Raw genomic sequence first — 19190 nt, 5'->3', positions numbered from 1 at the left:
ATTAAACCAAAATTATTTTTGGCAATATTATCTTCCAAAAATTAAATCATGAATTCCTAATATTAGATTTTCAGAAAACAGAGAAAATTTCGGTACTATGAGTATCTTCAATACACGAGTATTGATTGAAAATTCTTGTAATTAATTAAAAGCTTAGATTTTAGTTTGAAAATAATAAATTAACATAAAATTTTATGTAGTGCTTGATGCGAGCCAATTTTGATCCGGCTCGTTAAGAACCCAGCTCACCCGGATTGAACCCGTGGTGAGCTGAGTTGACTCACCAACCCACCTATTTTTTTTATTGAAATCAAATTAATTAAATTAATTATTCAAAACGCACAACCTTTACTTCCCAGTAGAGTTTTAGTGTTGCGTTGTACGGTTGTCTATCCAAAAGTTTCCCTCTAGTATATAGTTTTGTTAATGGCTATATGTAGTTTCTTGGTCAAACAGTTGTGTATGTCTTATTAAACTAAATTGACAAAATTTTATACTTGATAGCTTAGAATATATAACAATAAAGTTCTTTTGTTTCATTTTCTTTTATATCAATTGGTCCAATTATTACTGTTTCAATTTGATCGATCAAAGTAACATGTTATAAAAATCTCAGAAAAAGAGGGTGAAAAAAAAGTTAAGTGAGCCAATGAGCCAACCCGTTTAACCCACCAACCCGTGGTGGGTCGGGTCGGGTTCAAATTTTTTCTGCTCGCTAATAAATGAGTCAGGTTGGATTGGCTCACTAGGTGACCAACCGTGGTGGATCGGATTGGGTCGAGTCGGATTACCTGTTTTAACCGCTTAATTTTATAAATAAATAAGAGTTTTCTGTTAGGAACAAAGTTAAGTTGAAGTACTTTTAAAATTCTTTTAATTAATTAGTAATATATTCTTATTTTCAATTGGGTAGATGTACATAAAAACTAATGTGATGAGAAAAGTATAACAAATTTCGTAATTCAAAGTAGATCATAATTTCTATAAATAATTTGCTTTATTTATAGAAAACAGTACATGAAGATCTAGACTGGAAATGCATCAATGTTTCCTAACGGCTTCTTTTAGTGATATTCAGAGAATATATAACTTCTTTTTCATGAGTAGCTAATGATTACTTCTATGTTTAGGATAACCAGGTAGTGATAACTAGCAAATTTAGGTGTGGTAATTGATAATATTTAATGTTTTCACACATTCTAGTAATGATAACTTTCACGTAGAAAACGTGGTAATAACTATTTTTTGTCTTACAAATTTTTCTATTTTCGTTCTTTAGTTCAAAATTCATTCTTCCCTTTACCAAACTTTCCTTTCAACTTTGAACATAGTTTTGTTTCAATTTTGTTGGATATATGTTTTTCGAATCTTATATTTTTTTGGAGTATATCTATATTGGACTAACTAAGTATCTTTGAAACTAGTTTCAAGTTATGCAAGTCTGAAAATTATTTCTTGAATATAGTATTTTAAATTAATTTTGTTCAAATTTGATAACTTTGTTCAAAAGTTCTCTTCAAATCGAGAGTACCTTGTTCTTTTCTAGTACAATATTGTCATGTATTTTCAACTCAATGTAAATCATCTTGTCCATTAAATAGAAAGACATAACCACTAGTGCAGTCAAGAAAAACGACAGCGGTTATTTTTGTTTATAGACAGTAGTTATGCAATCGAGGCATATACAGGCGAGGTAAAAAGGATAAGCTTTTTGCTTCTGTTCTGAACCGAGTCAAAATGATTCAGATTATGCCTCGGTTTATAGTCAACCGAGGCAGTAAAGTGTTTTTAATTTTAATTTCTTTAATCTCAACCCAGATCGTTTCCTCGTTATGTTATGTTTTTCTATGTGTTTTTGCTTTCTCTTTTTCTTCTCTTTTTAATCTCAACCAAGTCTAGAATTCTTGATCAAACATAGCAAGAAAGAAGCTCTTTACCATTGGCAACTTGAATATAAAGATAACATATTGAAAAGGAAAACCATCCACATATCAAACTTGCTGTTGAGTTCTCACTATTCAATGGAAAGTATGAAGCCACAAACTTAACAAATAAAGTATATATAAACAGAACCTATGATTGTGTTGGAAAAAAAGAAGGAAAGAAGATATGAATGTTTATAAACAGAACCTATGATTGTGCTGGAAAAAAACAAAACCTATGACAAAACCTATGATTGTTTCTCTCAGGCATTCCATCATACACCCTCTCCGCATCCTCCAAAGCCCCACACTTCCCATACATGTCCACAAGACTAGTCGCAACATAAACACATTCACTTAACCCTGTTGTCTTCACGACGAACGCGTGAACCCCTTTACCAAATCTGACCCACCGAAGAAACCCGCAAGCCTTCATAATATTGGGCACAACGAAGTTGTCAGGTAAGAACCCATGGTTTTGCATTTCAATGTAACCCAAAAGTGCTTCTTCGCAATGGCCCGTTCGCGTGTGCAACCCGATAATGGCGGCCCAGGAGAAGACGTTCTGGCTTCGTAGACGCAACCCTTAAGGAGCGTTCCATAAACGTCGGGGCCAACCTGGAGGTTCCGCCATTGCATTTCGGAGAGGGAATCTTCGGCTTCGCGAATTCGGCCATCTTCGTAGAGCAAAGAGAAGTGGTTGTGAGAGAATTGTTTCGCCGTGAGGTTTGTGAGGTTTTGGGGTTTGGAATGGGGAAGGTAGAGGGGAGGGTTGGGGATTGAAGGAAGGAGAGAAGCCATGAATGCATGGAGGTCACAGTGGTTGGAATTTGCAGAGGGAGGAAGAGTGATGTGCCGACACGCGCTGCACCTTCTGCGGCGGAGGAGATCTGGTTGGCCACCGAAAACTTCTCCAAGCGGTTGAGGTTGAAGTCCGGCGGAGATTGGAGCAATGTTTACCGGGGACGCTTCAACCACTCCACTGTTGCCATCAAGATGCTCCCTTTCTTTCGGTCTCTTCTTCCCCAGCGAGCAATTAGAAGTCGTAGAGCAAACTAAGAAGCAGAACCCCCAAATCCATTTCGTCATCCACATGTAGAGAAACAAAACCAAAAACCCAATGAAGAGAAACGCAGATCCAGCGCATAATCGCCACCACGCCGCAGCCACGTCCTCGCCACTCTATGAGAAAAGAGTTTTTGCCATCGCAGCATTGTCGTTGCTCTCTCGCCGCCCCGTCCGCGCTATCATCGCCATCGCACATCGTCGAGAGAAAGGAGAAGAGGAGAGGTGCTAGGTTTTCGGGGAAAAGTTTCCTCTGCCATGAGGCTAGGTTTTCCTGGCTTTTAAGGTCCCACAATCCAAGCTAGAAAGGCTTATATGCCTCGGTCTATCTGCCAACCGAGGCAGTATCTTTGGTTTATGCCTCACTTCATTCTGGCAACCGAGGCCGTATTCGCTTTAGACACCGGTTGTTAAGCAACCGAGACATATAGTGTTTCAAAAATTACGAGCCTACCACCGTGTTTTGATACGCTTCGGTTCCAGAAAATGTGCGAGTTAAAAATGCAATTTTTTACTAGTGAACATATCGATTATATTCCATACATAGTTGAAAAAATTCACTTTTCAAAAAAATGTTAACCTTTTGTTTTTTTTTACTTTTTAAGAATCAAAGTATAAAATCAACATTTTTGTAAGGTAAAACAAAATTGTCCCCACTCTTATAAAGAAATAATTTACAAAGAAATAATGTTATATATTTATAGAAGCTAACACCTAAGAAAATGGTATGATATAACATTTTCCTAAGTCCACATTTTTATACGAAGAATTTGGTGTAGATTAAGTGGGATGTGAATTTATAAATTATTAGAGTCATATAATTATGAAATATTAGGAGTCATATATTAAACTATATTTATTGAAAAAGTAATTCGCTTCATTGCAAAAAATAGTAATCAGGGAGGTACGAAATGCAAAAGCTAAGGTCTACATCTCAATGATTGTTAGCACTGAGATTATATCTTTGTTGGAGCAATCCAAACCTCAATCCATATGAAGTATTGTTCAATAATACAGAGTTGATGAGAAAGTCATTCGAAACTTGAAACTAAACAAAGATATGGTTCGCAATGATCCTAAAGAGTCTATCAAGGCACTCAAAAAATAACATTTCGGCTCAGGCCATGTCTCCTAAACTTGAGAAGAAATTGTTTGAATGGATTGATGCAAAATATCGAATGTCACTTGTGTTGTCTCCAAGTCTGATGTGTCACAAAATTATCGATCCAATATTTTTCTCTTTCCAAATATAGATTTAGGTGGGATATAGACTTAAAAGGGTGTAGAATTAAGCGAATGTATAATATTAAAATATATGAGAATAACTTAAAAAACAATGTCAAATAGTAAAAAATACGATTATTTTAAAAATTTTAAATTAAGAGTATTCTTAAACCTCTTATAGACTAAAATTAAGATTGTACAAAATTAAAAAGACAAAACAAAAATGATATTGATTGATTTCAATGTCAACATTAAGTTCCACATTAGCTTTCAAAAAATTCTCTCCACCATTATCATGAATGACAATTATGGAAAAAAGTGTTAGTTCTCGAAAGAAAAGTTTAACTAGAACTTAAAAAGGTTTTGGAAAATTTTTATACGTAAATCCAATTGGACATTGGACATTAATAAAGTCGTCTAATGATTTTTGAAATAAGTTCATAAAAACATTTATAAAGCTTTAAGGCAATAAGAGAGAAATAACTCAAGGAATAGAAAAGATAGTAAAAACTACACTTTTATATTAGTTCACCCATGTTTGGGTTACGTTTAGCTCTCTTTTAAAACATACAAAGGGTTATACAAATAAAAAATTATTATAAATATTATTCTTTCTTATTTATGACTTATAAAAGTAAGTCTCTCTAAGCAATTTTTTAATCTCTACGTAAGATTAAGTACCAAGTATACAACATTTGATGACTTGGGTCCAAGCCTAAAACACACTCAAAGGTCCATCACTTACAGGGAAAAGAGTTCCAAGAAAGGCTTAAAGAAGCATCTAAAGAGGAAGAAGGGAGGCAAAACCTCACTTTGGAGGTACTAGACTCACCAGACAAACCTTGATTACTCGCTCTAGGAGTGCTTGGAAGTCTCAATCCAATCTGTCAGTTGAACTAGAGCGAAATTAGATTTATGCAGCGGAAAATAAATGCTAACTAGATGATTCAAATAGAAGACAGATGGGGATGAAGCGGTGTTCAATGGAATTCTATGGAAATGGATAAAGGCTATGTAGGTAGTGTTTTGGTGCAATGATACAAGGAAAAAGATCCACAAATCTAGATCCAGAGATGCAACATGATTAATGGTATCAGAACGAAGATGGATGCAGGGATGAAACAAAATCATGAAGGAGGTGCAAAGAGGTGGTTCGGTGAATGTGTTTAATGTGTGGTGAAGAGTCTAGAAGCTTAGCTAGGATTCTTAACCAAGGAAGGGTGGCTAGAAGAGGTTGAGTTCTCTCTGTAGCTGGTGACAATGAGAAGAATGATTGCTGGAGTAATTTCCACAACATATCGTTACCAAAACTCAAAATTCATTTACAATAGTGTGGGAGAGGTTGATTTATAGAACGATCCAAGCCTCCCCATAATGCTTAGATACATTCCTTATGATTAGGTACAAATGGTGGATCAAAGGCCACGTAAAAACACACGTGTTGTGTTTAATGCTAGAAGCACATGGAAAGCAAGCTCCTCGTGAAGCTTTGGATAAGACACTTATGATGAGTGTAGAATGAATGACGTTGGGCGCCAGCTCGCTGAGCAAGTTTCATGGTCCGTTGGGTGAGTCTATTACCTCCAAAGTGACATTCGTTGAGGCAATATTACAAATAAACATTCATCCTTTTTAAAGTCTTAACTTCATTGAATGAAAAATTTATAAATTTAAGCTTTATAAATTGGTCCTCTAAACACATTGGTTTTCCTTAACATTTGATTTTTTTTTACTTTTTTTACACACGAAAATTTATGTGATCATTTATGTTTTGATTAGTTGATTATCCATGGAAGAACTTCCCTTTATATATATTCTTTGAAAGTTCAATTGTTAGGAGGAACCAATGATAACCGTGATAATTAACTATTATATATTCACACTTATTAGAATTCCTTATTTGTCTTATATAATGTGTTTTGTGTTGAATTCCATGAAAAGATGTGAGATTTGTGTATAGTCTTCACAGACAGATTTAATTATCTATTTTTGGTTTTATTTTTTAGAAAATTGGAAGATGGGAAAATAATAGAGAGTTGTTGCCAGAAGTTGCTGTTCGAGCCACAAACACCGCTAGCCCTACCAGCAGAGCACCTCTAGCACATTGAGAGGATTTTGTGGCCCAACGAGAGTGCACTTTTTGGAGAGGGTTTTAAAGTTGCGAGAGTGGAAGAAAAAGTGAGTTATGGATATGAGAACACAACTGAAGCTCAGGAACGCGACGTGGAGGCGCGATTTCACTTCTGGATCTCATGGAAGTTGCTTAGCGCATGTGGGAGCATCCTGTTCTCCCTCCTTGGGTCTCCTTCTTCTTTCATCATCCATTTTTGTAAACTTTTATGCCCTCCATGGAAATGGAAAGTCAAATAATCTTGTTATGAGATTTTGTAGCAATTGAACTCTCTTGTATTTTGTAAACGATTTGATTAAAATCGAGTAATTTTTTCTTTTTTGTTTTCTATAAAATCAAAATAGGATATTGAATTATTTAATAGAAAGAAGAACATCTTTTTCTTTATTTAGAAAATATCCAAACTTTTATCCCTAAAACTCCATAAATAGTTCGAACTGTATAACAACAATATTCAATTTTAGCTCGAATGGTTTGTAGAGGAACCCTACCTTCTCTAATCCATTCGACACGTGCAATTTCTTTTCCATCAATACGTCCTGCAATCTGTACTTGAACTCCTTTTGTACCTCCTTTTGTATATAAATGCATCTTCCATTATATGCTAATTTCTTGTTTTCATTCTTAATGCTTGCTTGAAATAGGGACATGGATAGCTTAATTTGTGATTTTCTAAGTTTTGGAAAGAATCCAGTGAACCCTAGACTTGAAACAAGAAATCTAGTGGGAGCTAGTGTCTAAGAATGTAGCTTAACCCATTAGTTGTCTTAAACCCTAGGTCCTAATGCGAGTTTTCTTGTTGAGTGATCAAGGGATTGACGCTTAGCTAAAAAACCTAGCCTTTCTCACCTAAGGGACTAGGATTTGAGTGTTTTAAAGGGTTGACATTAGTATTTGATGGAGATGAGATGTTTCGGTGTGTGCAAGAGTAAATCCAGTAAAATCTACCCCTAACATTGCCATTCCATACTTTCTTTTTGAGATTTTAGATTTTTATATTTAAGAAAAACCATATTTTAAAAAGAAAGACAACAATAAAAGTTTAACAAATATTTTTGTGGTTTTATAATTTTTATTTATTATTTTATTAAAAAAAACAATATTCACACAACAATTAAACTAACAAATCAAAATTCTATTTATTTATTTATTTACAAACAAAGATGAAAGATGAAGTTCTAAAACAATTCTTTTTTATTTTAATTTTAATTTTTTTATTATTTTATATCTTTTTTATGAATTCCCAGGTGTCAAAAACGAAATGGCCCCCATTTTTAGTTTGAATGTTTCATCCTACACTTACAACATCTCATCCTGCACTTCTAAAAGTTACATTTTTAATCTTTTAACATTTCATCCTGCACCTCCAACTTTTTCTAAAACTTTCATTTTTAATTTTAATAAATATTTTTTCATTTTCTTCTCTCTTATTAAAATCACTTTTCACTACCTTAATAATAATTTAATTTAATTTAAAATTTAAATATTTTATTAATTTAATTTAATTTTTTAATAATTATTAAAATATGATTTATATTATAATAATAGTTATATTAAAAACATAAAAATAAAATAATAAAAATAATATTAATAATGATAAAAATAAATAATAATAATAATAATAATAAATTTGATTTAATATATTGAAATATATTAAATTATATTAAAATAAATTAAATAACTATTAAATTTTAAATAAAAACCAAAATTTAAAAACTTGTTTAAAATCCGTAAAATATGGTAACACTTTTGATTTTTATTTAAAATTTAATAAATATTGAATTTAAATAAAAATTATAATATTATTTATTATATTTATATTTTAATAATTATTAAAATATGATTTATATTTTTATAATAATTTTATTAAAAAAATTAAAATAACAAGAATTAAAATAAGAATAATAATAATGAAAATAAAAATAATATTTAAAATTAAATTAAATATATTAAAGTAAATTAAAATTAAAATTAATAATTATTAAAATTTAAACAAAAACCAAATTTTGAAAAATTTGTTAATGGATTAATCGGATATAGACATCTTATAAGTTATCTTACATATATCCATATCCGATGAATAATTGTTTTTAAAATTTTATTTTTTATTTTAATTTTAATAATTATTTAATTTAATTCAATATTTTAATATAATTTAAATGCATTTAAATATTTTATTTAATATAATTTATTTGATATTTGATTGTTTTTAAAATTTTATTTTTATTTAAATTTTAATAATTATTTAATTTAATTTAGTATTTTAATATAATTTAATATATTTAAATATATTAAATAATATTTTATTATTATTTTATCTTAATTATTCTATTTTTATATTTTTAGTATAACTATTATTATAATATAAATTATGTTTTAATAATTATTAAAATATAAAAATAATGAACTGAAATGCAAAATGCAGAAAGAAACCATAAAAAAACTGAAATCAAATAAAACAAAATAATGAAATCAAATAAAACATAATAAGTAAAATCAAACAAAATAAAATAAAATCATACAAAATAAAATAAAATAAAATAAAACACAATAGAATAACATAAAATCAAAACAACTCAAACAAAATAAAAATAAAATCCATAAAATAAAATCTAATCACATAAAACAAATTAAATCAAAATAAATTCAAAAGGAATAAAATAAAATAAAAATATAATAAAAATCAAACCAAATAAAATCTATCGAATCAAAATAAATTAAATGAAATAAAATAAAATAAATACGATAAAAAAGAAAGGATTATTTATTAATTATGTTTTTTTTTTATTTATATTTTTGTGTTTTATTTTTCGTTTTCATTCAAAGGACAAAAAGATGTTTTGAGAGGTGCAATAAAAAGCGAGAGGTGCAGCACTTCACTAAGATATAAGATATTTTAAGAAAGCAATGAAGTTAGAATAACACACTTTCAATGGTCGTAGTTGCATTATCCTCCTCTCTTCCCGTCGGGACAAACCTCTTCTCTTCCTTACCATCAACGCCGCCACCACCCGCCGACCGCACTCCTGCAGTCTCTGCCACTCCACCACCGCCAATACCCGTCCCCAAGTATCCCCCACCCCGCAAATCCCAAAACCGTCCTCCTCAACCCCCGACCCCGAATCCCGGCCTCAAATACCACCGCCACTCCAAGTATCACAAGCCCGTGCCACACGATGGCGTAGTCGTCTCCGACGACGGGGACCGGTCCGTCATTATTGGTGAGTCCGGCGTGTCGTACCTGCTCCCCGGTGCACCGTTCGAGTTCCAGTTTAGCTACTCGGAGACGCCGAAGACAAAGCCGATCGCGATTCGGGAGCCGGCGTTTCTGCCGTTCGCGCCGCCCACGATGCCGCGACCGTGGACGGGGAAGGCGCCGCTGAAGAGCAAAAAGAAGAAGATTCCGTTGTTCGACTCGTTCAATCCTCCACCGCTTAGCACGAAGGGCGTGAAGCACGTGGAAATGCCGGGGCCGTTTCCCATGGGGCAGTTTCCGAAGGAGGGTAAGACGAGGGAAGAGATTCTCGGGGAGCCTCTAAAGAGGTGGGAGATACAAATGCTTGTTAAGCCGATGATGTCAGATAATCGGCAGGTGAATCTTGGAAGGGACGGATTAACGCATAACATGCTGGAATTGGTACATTCACATTGGAAGCGTAGCCGTGTATGTAAAATTCGTTGTTTAGGTGTTCCAACTGTTGATATGGATAATGTATGTCATCATATTGAGGTACAATATCCCTTTTCTTTTCTTTAGGATTGATTCGTATGTTGTGATTGCAAATTTCTTACACCAGAATGTATTTTAGATTAATCTTTGAGCATATTGATACCAAATACCAACATTTGCACCAGATTATTCCTAGGCATGTTGACATGGATTGTGAACAAGTAATAAGAACACGTTATGGCCTGTTTCTTTAAAAGATTATTTTTTATTATTTTAATTTAGGCACTGTTGAATAAACTTAAATTAGGGATAGGTTTTAAATCTTATTTTATCTTTGCCGTATATGTGGTTTTGATTCTCAATTATTAGTTTGGGGTCCGTAATATTAGTTTGATTATGATAGAAATAAGATAGAGATTGCTAGTTTTGATTTTCTATTATTAGATCGGAGTGTGGATTATTCTATTGTGTATTATTCTATTGTTGATATAGATAGATATAGAATAAGAAGTATCATTTAGATTAAATAGTTGATATATTATCTTTTGTTTTTATTCTTTGTACTTGGCTCAAGGCCTGTCTCCACCTACTTAAAGGATGCAATGGTTAAATGAAAAATCACTCAGGTGTGTTTTAGCACATCTATTTACTTTGTGTGTGTCACAGTTCTTTTCGACAAAGTGGTATCAAAGCTTTTTGTTTTGAGTGTCGAGTGGTGAGAAAAGACAGAGAGTGAAACAATGAGAGGAAAAGGAGAGTGAGTGAGGTGACAAACCTCGTGGATGATGTGTCCCTACTACAATTGTCAAAGAAAGCCAATTATAATGATTGGAGTTTGCAAATGAAGGTCCTTCTTGGATCTTAAGACATATTGGATGTAGTGGAGAGTGGGTACCAAGGATCCGTGAAGGACAGACGATGGCCTGGATTGTTGCGTTAAAAAAAACACGACTGAAAGAGAAATCGATTTTGTACCTATTGTACAGGTGGACAAATCAAGCTTTGAGAAGATAGCAAAAGCTGCATCTTCAAAAGAAGTATGGGAGATTCTGGAGATTGCATACAGAGGGAACAACCGTGTTTAGAACTCTCAGAGAGGAGTTTGAAATTTTGAAGATGGAAGACAGAGAATGTGTGACCGAGTACATAACTCGGGTAGAGAAGGTGGTCAACCAACTCGGTAGGAATGGAGAACCATGCCATTCAGCTAGGTGGTTGAGAAAATTCTGAGATCCTTAACAAATGTTTTTGAAAACATAGTTTGTGGCCATTGAGGAGTCAAAGGACATTAGAATTGGCATGGCCGAGGACAAGGGGAAGACTGAGGAGGTCGATTAGGAGTGGAGTGTTTTAAGTGTGGCAAGCACAACCACTATGCAAATGAGTGTAGGTCGGGGAAGTGCTAGAACTGTAGTATGGCCAACCACATTGTGAAGTTCTGTAGGGCTGAGAAGAAGGAGAAGAATCTTCTTATAGAGGAAGTGGCGAAGAAATAGTTCTGTTGATGTCAAGGAGCTCAGAGGCGAACCTATGAGCTAGAGGATGCCGAGCTTAGTTCGAGTTGTGCTGAGCTAGATCTAGATTGTGTCGAGCTAGTTGATGTCGAACTGAATCTAAGCTCAATGGAGAGCAACTTGGTGGAAAGTGAAGTGCAAAGCTTGGTGGAAAGCTTAGAAGAAGAGGCTATGATGGAGAGCTCAAACAACGAGTAGTTGGAAAGCCCAACAAGGCTAGTAAAGTAAGAAGGAAGCTCAGACGAGTAATTATAGAGCTCGACAAAGATGTAGAGGACGTGCAGAGCTCGACAAAGTTGTTGAAGAATGTTAGTAGCTCAACAAAGTGCAAGGACAACACAACCATGACGATTCAGAGCTTGGTAGAAATGGTTGATGTGATGTAGAGATTGGTAGAGATGGTTGAAGTCATGATGATGAGAGTGGCGAACCTGGACATGGAAATTGCAAGGATAAAGCATGATAAAGTATTGGAGCTCGAGGAGCAACAAGTGAGGCAATCAAATATGTTGGTGAAAATGATACAAGAAGCCATGGAGAAGAAACTCAGAAAAATATGAGGAGATACTTTGTTTAGGGAAGTTCAATTGGATGCTTCAAGAAAAAGTGAAGAATCTCAGAATGGAGAACCTAATATGGAGGGAGTTGGCACACAACAATATGAAACATGAGCCTGCAAATGTTAGTAGGGAGAACCACCATCATAGGGAAGTAGCCTTTGACAAATTGAATTTCAGAAACAGTGATATTAGAGGTAGAATGATGAATGATGAGTGTGGGGATAGTCGTGAAGAAAATCATAAAAGAGTTGAAGCTACAGGAGACCGTGGTGGCAGCAAGGTTATTAGGAAGATGGCCAAAGCAAAGAACAAATCAACAAATGTCAAGGACAAGTGGGTTAAGGTCAAGAAGAGGTCCACCATAATGAAAATGAAGTGGGCAAAGGTAATTGGAAAGTCGATCAAAGCAATGGATAAGTTAGCCATGAAGAAATGAAGAATCAAAATCTGATTGGAAGAAACAAGTCCGATGTGGGATAATGCACATGGAAAACTAGAGTGCAAGGATGAAGGATGAAAAATTTAAGTTTATGGGGGAGTTTTGTTGAATAAACTTAAATTAGGGATATGTTTTAAATCTTTTTTTATCTTTGCCGCATATTTCACAGTGTTTTTGATTCTCAGTTATAAGTTTGGGGCTAGTAATATTAGTTTGATTATGATAGAGATAAGATAAAGATTGGTAGTTTTGATTTTCTTTTATTAGAATGGGGTGCAATATTATTCTATTGTTGATATAGATAGAGATAGAATAAGTAGTATTATTTAGATTAAGCAATTGATATATTATTTTTTGTTTTTATTCTTTGTACTTGGTCCAAGGCCTTATGTGCACCTATTTAAAGGATGCCATGGTTCAATGAAAAATCACCAGAGTGTGTTTCAGTGCATCTATTCACTTTGTGTGTGTCACAATTCTTTTCTACATGCACAAGCTTTCGCTTTTCTTTTCCTGTAACTACTTTTGGATAAGGTTATCCAAATATGCTCTAAGATAGAAAACTTTTAGACTATTTCCAATTCACAATTGCTTACAATGATTCCTTATACTTAAACATAACAAACTTTGCAACTGGAGTAATTGACATGACATTGCGTAAGGAAAATAAATATGCTCTTAGATACATATGATTTGGCTGTATTTGAGTGAGTAGGAGATTACATTTACAGGGGTGACTGGCTTTGATAGTTGTTGTATTGTACCCTTTCTTCTCTTTCACATTATTATTTTTTAATAAGGTAGCAATATTCAGTCGAACTGTTCTGACAGGTTCTGTTTCATAGTTGAGGCATTTTCTTGTCTTCAATAAAGTCTTCTGTTCATTGGTATATTGACAATAATTTCATCAATGCCTTGTCTATTTTTAGTTAAACTTTGTATGCCATGACAGGAGAAAACAGGGGGGGAAATAATTCATCGAGCTGGTGGTGTAGTGTACCTTTTCCGTGGCAGAAATTACAACTATAGAACTCGTCCACAGTATCCAGTGATGCTCTGGAAGCCAGCTGCTCCTGTTTACCCAAAACTTATAGAAGATGCTCCAGAAGGATTAACAAAAGCTGAAGCTGATGAATTACGGATGAAGGGAAAAAGTCTTTTACCAATTTGTAAATTAGGTAACCATCTAATGGGTTTCATTTCTGTCTTTCTCATGCATGAACACATAGCATGAACAAATTTGACATTTTAGTGTACCCTTTTGTCTTTATTTTTCTTGCCTGGAGCAACTGAAGTCACAGAAGTTGAGGCAAGACTTTGTCTAAACTTGAAGTCTTTATTTTGATATATGTTTTAAAGGTCATGGAAATAAATTGGTGCCATTAATTTTTGTCTGAGTTCTGCAATTTCAGAGTTCATTAGGATTAATAATTGATAGAAGTGCTTCAGAATCCAAAGTAACGAATAATTTTTTGGAACCCAGATCCTTATTGTTGTGCCAATGTGGTAGCAGCCTTTGGTTAGGATTAAAAGATAAAACAAATGAAGGATTTACCTAGATATTCAAGAGTTCAGGGTTCTCTCCAGTCCCCATTCTTTTTTCAAAATCATAAGATGACTTCTCTATCAACCTTCCCTCTTTATTTATAGGCCCTCTTTATTTATAGGTAACATGTGATATTTCTTCTACTATCTCAAGCCCATCCAACTACCCTAACTGACTCCCTAAGACACACGTAACAAACTAATAAAGGGTATTTATCAGTAATACTGGAGTATCACTACACTATGTATTAGGACTAAAAAGAAGGGAACGTAATTAGGGTTAGTGCAACTGCTTAGTTAAGGGAACCAGTAAAGTAAATATGGAGAACGAAGATTAAAAGATTACCCAGAGTACTTGAGCATATGTGGGGGAAACACTTGGAAGATAACTGTGTTTCCTCTTCTCTGTTCTGCAATTTTTTTCTTTTTCTTTGTTTATATCTATCAATCTTTGGTGGCTCTTTAACAATTTGTCCAACCTTTTGGATCTCATTGGCGAATAAATGGAAAATTTGATCTCTTGAAGAAATTACCACAGATCAAGCCTGCAGCTTCTTTCATTAGCTTCCAGAATTTCAAAGATTAAGAATTATGGAATTGAAGAGTATTGCTGGAATTGAAGAATTATGGAATTGGTCTTGAAGAAGGAACATGCGAAAGCACAAATGTGGTTAGGGCTTTACTTCATCACAATTGAACAAGAAGAGGGAAAATGTGGAAAAAGGGTGTTCATAGTTTGCCAATGACGAAGTTGTTCTTGGTTGAAGACGGTCCTAGTTTCAACGGAAGTGGTGCCTCATTGAGTTGGATGTTAGAACAGCAAGAAACAACCAAAAATGGAAGGTTGTTCGAAAAACAAGAAACAAAAGTGGATGTGGATAAGTGACAGAACAGAGAATGACCTAGTGGCAGAGATGATAGAAGTAGAAATTAAATAGGTAGATGCAACACTTAATCCGGGTCCTCAAATCTTGGATTTTTGTGACTATAAAAAAATGATAGAAACTTGTTCAAATTCAAATCCATTAAATTTTCATTTCTTATGCAAACATATTGATTGCTTCAGCAGCATTTTAAAGACAATGGGTATGTTGTCTCGTGAGAGTATGTAAGATGTTGAAGATAGAACTAGTACAAAATCTCATAGTGAAGGAAAGACAATTAAAATCTACTAAAGTAAAATGGATAAGCTGTCATTATGTTTGAATTTTTTTTTCTGATCTGTATTTCCACAACCTTCTCCAATTTTGAATTTTTATTGCTATTACATTCTTGATTTTAGGTTATTAAACATTAATTTAAGACATGAGTTATGGCTTTTATTTCTAAATTTGTACTTCTAATTTACTTCTATAATGTTACAGCCAAAAATGGAGTATATACATCCCTTGTAAAGGATGTCAGAGATGCTTTTGAAGGAAGTATTTTGGTGAAAGTTAACTGCAAGGGATTGGATCCTAGTGATTACAAGAAAATTGGTGCCAAACTCAAGGTATCAACATGATAGGCTTTGTATATCAACATGTTCCTTTTGCTCCCTGTTTGCTGTGGTGGCTTGCTTTGTTCTTTTTGTTCCTTACTAGCTATGCTCATAAGAAACAATTTTGATATCTTTTCTGGGTATCTGTTTGGTAAACTCAAATGGACTCCACGATTAGCAGCCCACGTTTTGCAGCATAATTAAAAGAAAGATTAAGAATTGGAAAGTTGAGCTCCATGGGTCTTCCATTCAGTAAATGGTTTCTCTAATAACCCCATTATTTCCACTACCCTTGTGCCCACCGTCTGCCACTATATTTTCTTTTGGACTTTTATGTTTTGCTATGTTATAAAATAAGAAGCTGTGAATGAAAGCAGACACACCACCGAGAAGAAGAAAAAAGAGTGGGTGTCCGTGTGTGTCGTACACCAAGAGAAGAGAGAAAATTGGTTGTGCTATTTGTGTGAGAAAGAGAGCTTCACTACCGTAAGAAACCAAAGAGGGGGACTGCTGTGTTTTGTGAGTTACTTTGAGTGTGCTCTTACTATTGTGAGTTTGAGAGATTATAATATTCTGGATTTCCATAAAATTGCTAGTTTATCAACAAAGAATATGTGGGAGAGCACACCAGCGAAAGTAGCCACAAAGTACTTTGTTTGTAAGTGAAAATAAGTGCACCACTAAACCAAGCACTCACCACTAATGTTTGGAAGTTTATGCCCTTAATTATAAATGGGCAGCTTATGGCAAGAGAAAATGTGTGACACACTTATGTGTGAGAGCACCGTGCACCAAAGAGAGAAAAAGGGAGTGTGGTGTGTGTACGTGAAGCACCAGAGAGAGAAACTGAGTATGTTATTTATTGTGTTGAGTTATTGTGAGTTGTGATGATTGTGTGCACCACCGTGAGAAACAAAAAGAGAGAGGGAAGGTGCTGCTGCATGTTATTTTGTGAGTTAAGAGTGTATTGTTGTTGAGTGTGAGAGTTAAATGTTGTCTTTGTATTTGTGTGTTCTGGATAGTTTCCAGAAAATTTGATAATGAAGTATATTTCCCAGATACTATAGTATCAAGTTAATAAAATGAATTCAAAGTGTTGAAGGAAGTCATAAATGCTGAGAGTGAGAGTTGGAGTCCACATTGGGTAAAAGTAGGCAAGAAAAACAACATTTAAAAAGAAAAAATCCATAGACGTATCATCTTAAAATTTTGGGTTGAAAGTAGTATCATAATTTCTTTTGTTCATGACTTAAATGTTCCAAATCTCCTCGAGAGCAGCAGCTGTGGAATCATTTATTTGCATCACATACTGCAAGCGAGACAGTATATTTTTTTCAATTGGGGTTCCAACCCATCCTTCAGTATCAGCTCTGGGCATAATGAGGGACTTGTAACAATTTATTACACAACAAATTATGCATTGGACTTTCTTTAAAGTCTTTGATATATTCGTTCATAATAATACAAGGTCATGTTCAGTTTAGGTGTTGTCACAATAATTTGAAATAGAATCCTGTGCTGCATGCGTTTTGATAGTCTTGTGTTGGCAGGATTTGGTACCTTGTGTGCTGTTGTCTTTTGATGATGAACATATATTGATGTGGAGGGGCAAAGATTGGAAATCAAGGTACCAGCAACCTGTTCCAGTTTTTACACCTTCAAAAGCTGGTTTTACAGGGAATTCAGAAAATTCAGGTACGTGTACCGGAAGTAAATTCGGTTGAACCATTATGTTTGTGAATGTCTTGTCCCAATTTAACTCTTGTGAAATCAATAACCGTATGCAGACATGTTTGTGTATAATTATAATGGGAAGTGTAAGGAACGTTAAAAAAAGGGGGAGTTTCCAATATAATCCTAAAATAGATACATAAAACGTAGGGTTATTGTAAGCAATCCTGGCTCTTGGAAAGAAATGGGTTGTTCTTAAAACATGCATTTAATGCAATTCCCCGGCTGATAATATTCCAACAAGCACTCAAAGCTCTCTCTATGTATTTCAGTGGAGTTTATTATGCAAATTTCAGGAATCACTATTAACAGAATCACATTAGAAAGGCATTGTTTCGAGGTTTCATGAATTTTGTGTGCTAATTGCTTGTTTTGGGGTATAGTGTAATTAACCTCTAGTTTAGTAGATTTTATGTTATAGGGATGCTTGTACAATTGCTTGGGCACCTTTATATAGGGATAGTGTGAGGAAATTAAGGAAAGAAGTTTTACAGTTGGTTTATGGTTTTCAAACGAGACAAACACGTGGAGATGCATCTGATATATTGAAGTTCTTTGAAATTCCTTTTGTAATTACCTTAAGTTATTTTATGAGAAGGTAACTCATTTTACCCGGATGATTTTTCATTGCATTGAGATTAAGCTTTCTCTCTCTTTATCCTCTAAGTTACAAATGTGATGACCCCAATAACCATTTTCCTAAGAAGCATTGATGATAAACATACTATATTCGGTGGTCTTTTCCTTGCCGCTCGTTGATTATTCAACTGCTGTCTGTTATAATCAGCCTTCAAGAATTGTTAATTTCTATCTTGTGTCACATATGAATTATATATAATATTTTTGTCTCTTTGTTTGATATTGGTAAAATATCAGTCGAACATATGCTGAACGAGGTGGTAATGTTTTTGACATCAGGTGAGACTGATGACAACCAAACTAATCATGGCGACAACAATGTGGTGAACACAAGCCCAAAAATGTTATCTCTGTGGAAGCATGCAATTGAATCTAGCAAAGCTTTGCTGCTGGATGAATATGATCTTGGTCCTGATTGTTTGTTGGAGAGGGTAGAGGAATTTGAGATTGCTTCACAGGCGTTGGAGCACTCCCATCCAGCCTTTAGCATGTCAGTTAAAGAAAATGACCCAGAAGCTTCAACTGCAAACTTTGGAAATAGTTATTCTAGTGACGACTTTCCTGCTGAAGAGGAGGATGAAGAAGATTATGATGATTACCATGATGATGAAGACGATGTAGTGGACACATCAGCTCAACCCGGATCATTAGGCATTGATATGATTGTCAAAAACCTAAAACAAAGACCATTTGAGTAAATACTTAATTCGACATTAAAAATGGTAATTTCAAGAGCATTTGAATTGAGAAAAATAGCAGGCTTAAAATATTAAATTGAGTAAAAAAGGAAATTAGTTATCTCATACCTAAATAACTAGGTTTGTTTAAAAAAAACGGCATTTGCATGAAAAAAATGTTATTTAGATTTTGTTTTAAAAAACTGAATTGTTCCTAAATAATATTTTTAAGTTTTACTATAATTTATGAAATTGAATATATTTTTTAAAATGACACATTTATTGATTATAATTTGAATGATTTAGATAATTTAAGTGATTAAATATTAATTCAGAGTAGTTCGTTTTGATTAAATTTATTAAAACGATATATTGTGGTTTAATTCATCTAAATCAAATCACTTCTAAAATTCTGTTAATTAAACGGTTCTTTTTTAATATATTTTACATTTTCATTTTGTCGCTACTTCAAGAATACACGTTAAAAAAGTAAAACGCTTTTTCTTATAAAAGAAAACCCACACGAGAGCGCATTAAAACGTTGTAAAATAGTATATCTGCTCATTTCAAATGTTAAATGTGAGAGTATAAAT

The 19190-nt window shown here is 33.9% G+C and overlaps 1 protein-coding gene across 3 annotated transcripts; it reads left to right on the top strand.

Moving 5' to 3' along the window:
- The first annotated feature begins 9227 nt into the window (after positions 1 to 9227).
- Positions 9228 to 18673, top strand: LOC108320530 (CRS2-associated factor 2, chloroplastic). 3 transcript variants are annotated; one of them, XM_052878526.1, is made up of 5 exons: positions 9228 to 10006; positions 13478 to 13703; positions 15435 to 15562; positions 17101 to 17245; positions 18200 to 18673. In XM_052878526.1, the coding sequence occupies exons 1-5, from the start codon at positions 9275 to 9277 to the stop codon at positions 18616 to 18618; spliced, it is 1650 nt and encodes a 549-aa protein (XP_052734486.1). In that variant the 5' UTR covers positions 9228 to 9274; the 3' UTR covers positions 18619 to 18673. The 3 variants fall into 3 exon arrangements, with proteins under 3 accessions (XP_052734486.1, XP_052734483.1, XP_017407475.1); XM_052878523.1 differs by having other exon boundaries at positions 9228 to 10054; XM_017551986.2 differs by having other exon boundaries at positions 9229 to 10072.
- Positions 18674 to 19190: the final 517 nt, after the last annotated feature.

The sequence above is a fragment of the Vigna angularis genome, chromosome 1 (assembly GCF_016808095.1).
Source record: "Vigna angularis cultivar LongXiaoDou No.4 chromosome 1, ASM1680809v1, whole genome shotgun sequence".
Lineage (NCBI taxonomy): Eukaryota > Viridiplantae > Streptophyta > Magnoliopsida > Fabales > Fabaceae > Vigna > Vigna angularis.
Note: the sequence above shows the minus strand (reverse complement) of the source record. Positions and strands in the feature narration are given on the sequence as shown.

Bases quoted from the DNA above. Each gene is read 5' to 3' on its own strand.
- LOC108320530 (XM_017551986.2), top strand. From the start codon at position 9,275: ATGGTCGTAGTTGCATTATCCTCCTCTCTTCCCGTCGGGACAAACCTC. The intron at 13,704-15,434 runs GTAACCATCTAA...ATAATGTTACAG, and splicing joins TTTACCAATTTGTAAATTAG to CCAAAAATGGAGTATATACA. The intron at 15,563-17,100 runs GTATCAACATGA...TTGTGTTGGCAG, and splicing joins AAATTGGTGCCAAACTCAAG to GATTTGGTACCTTGTGTGCT.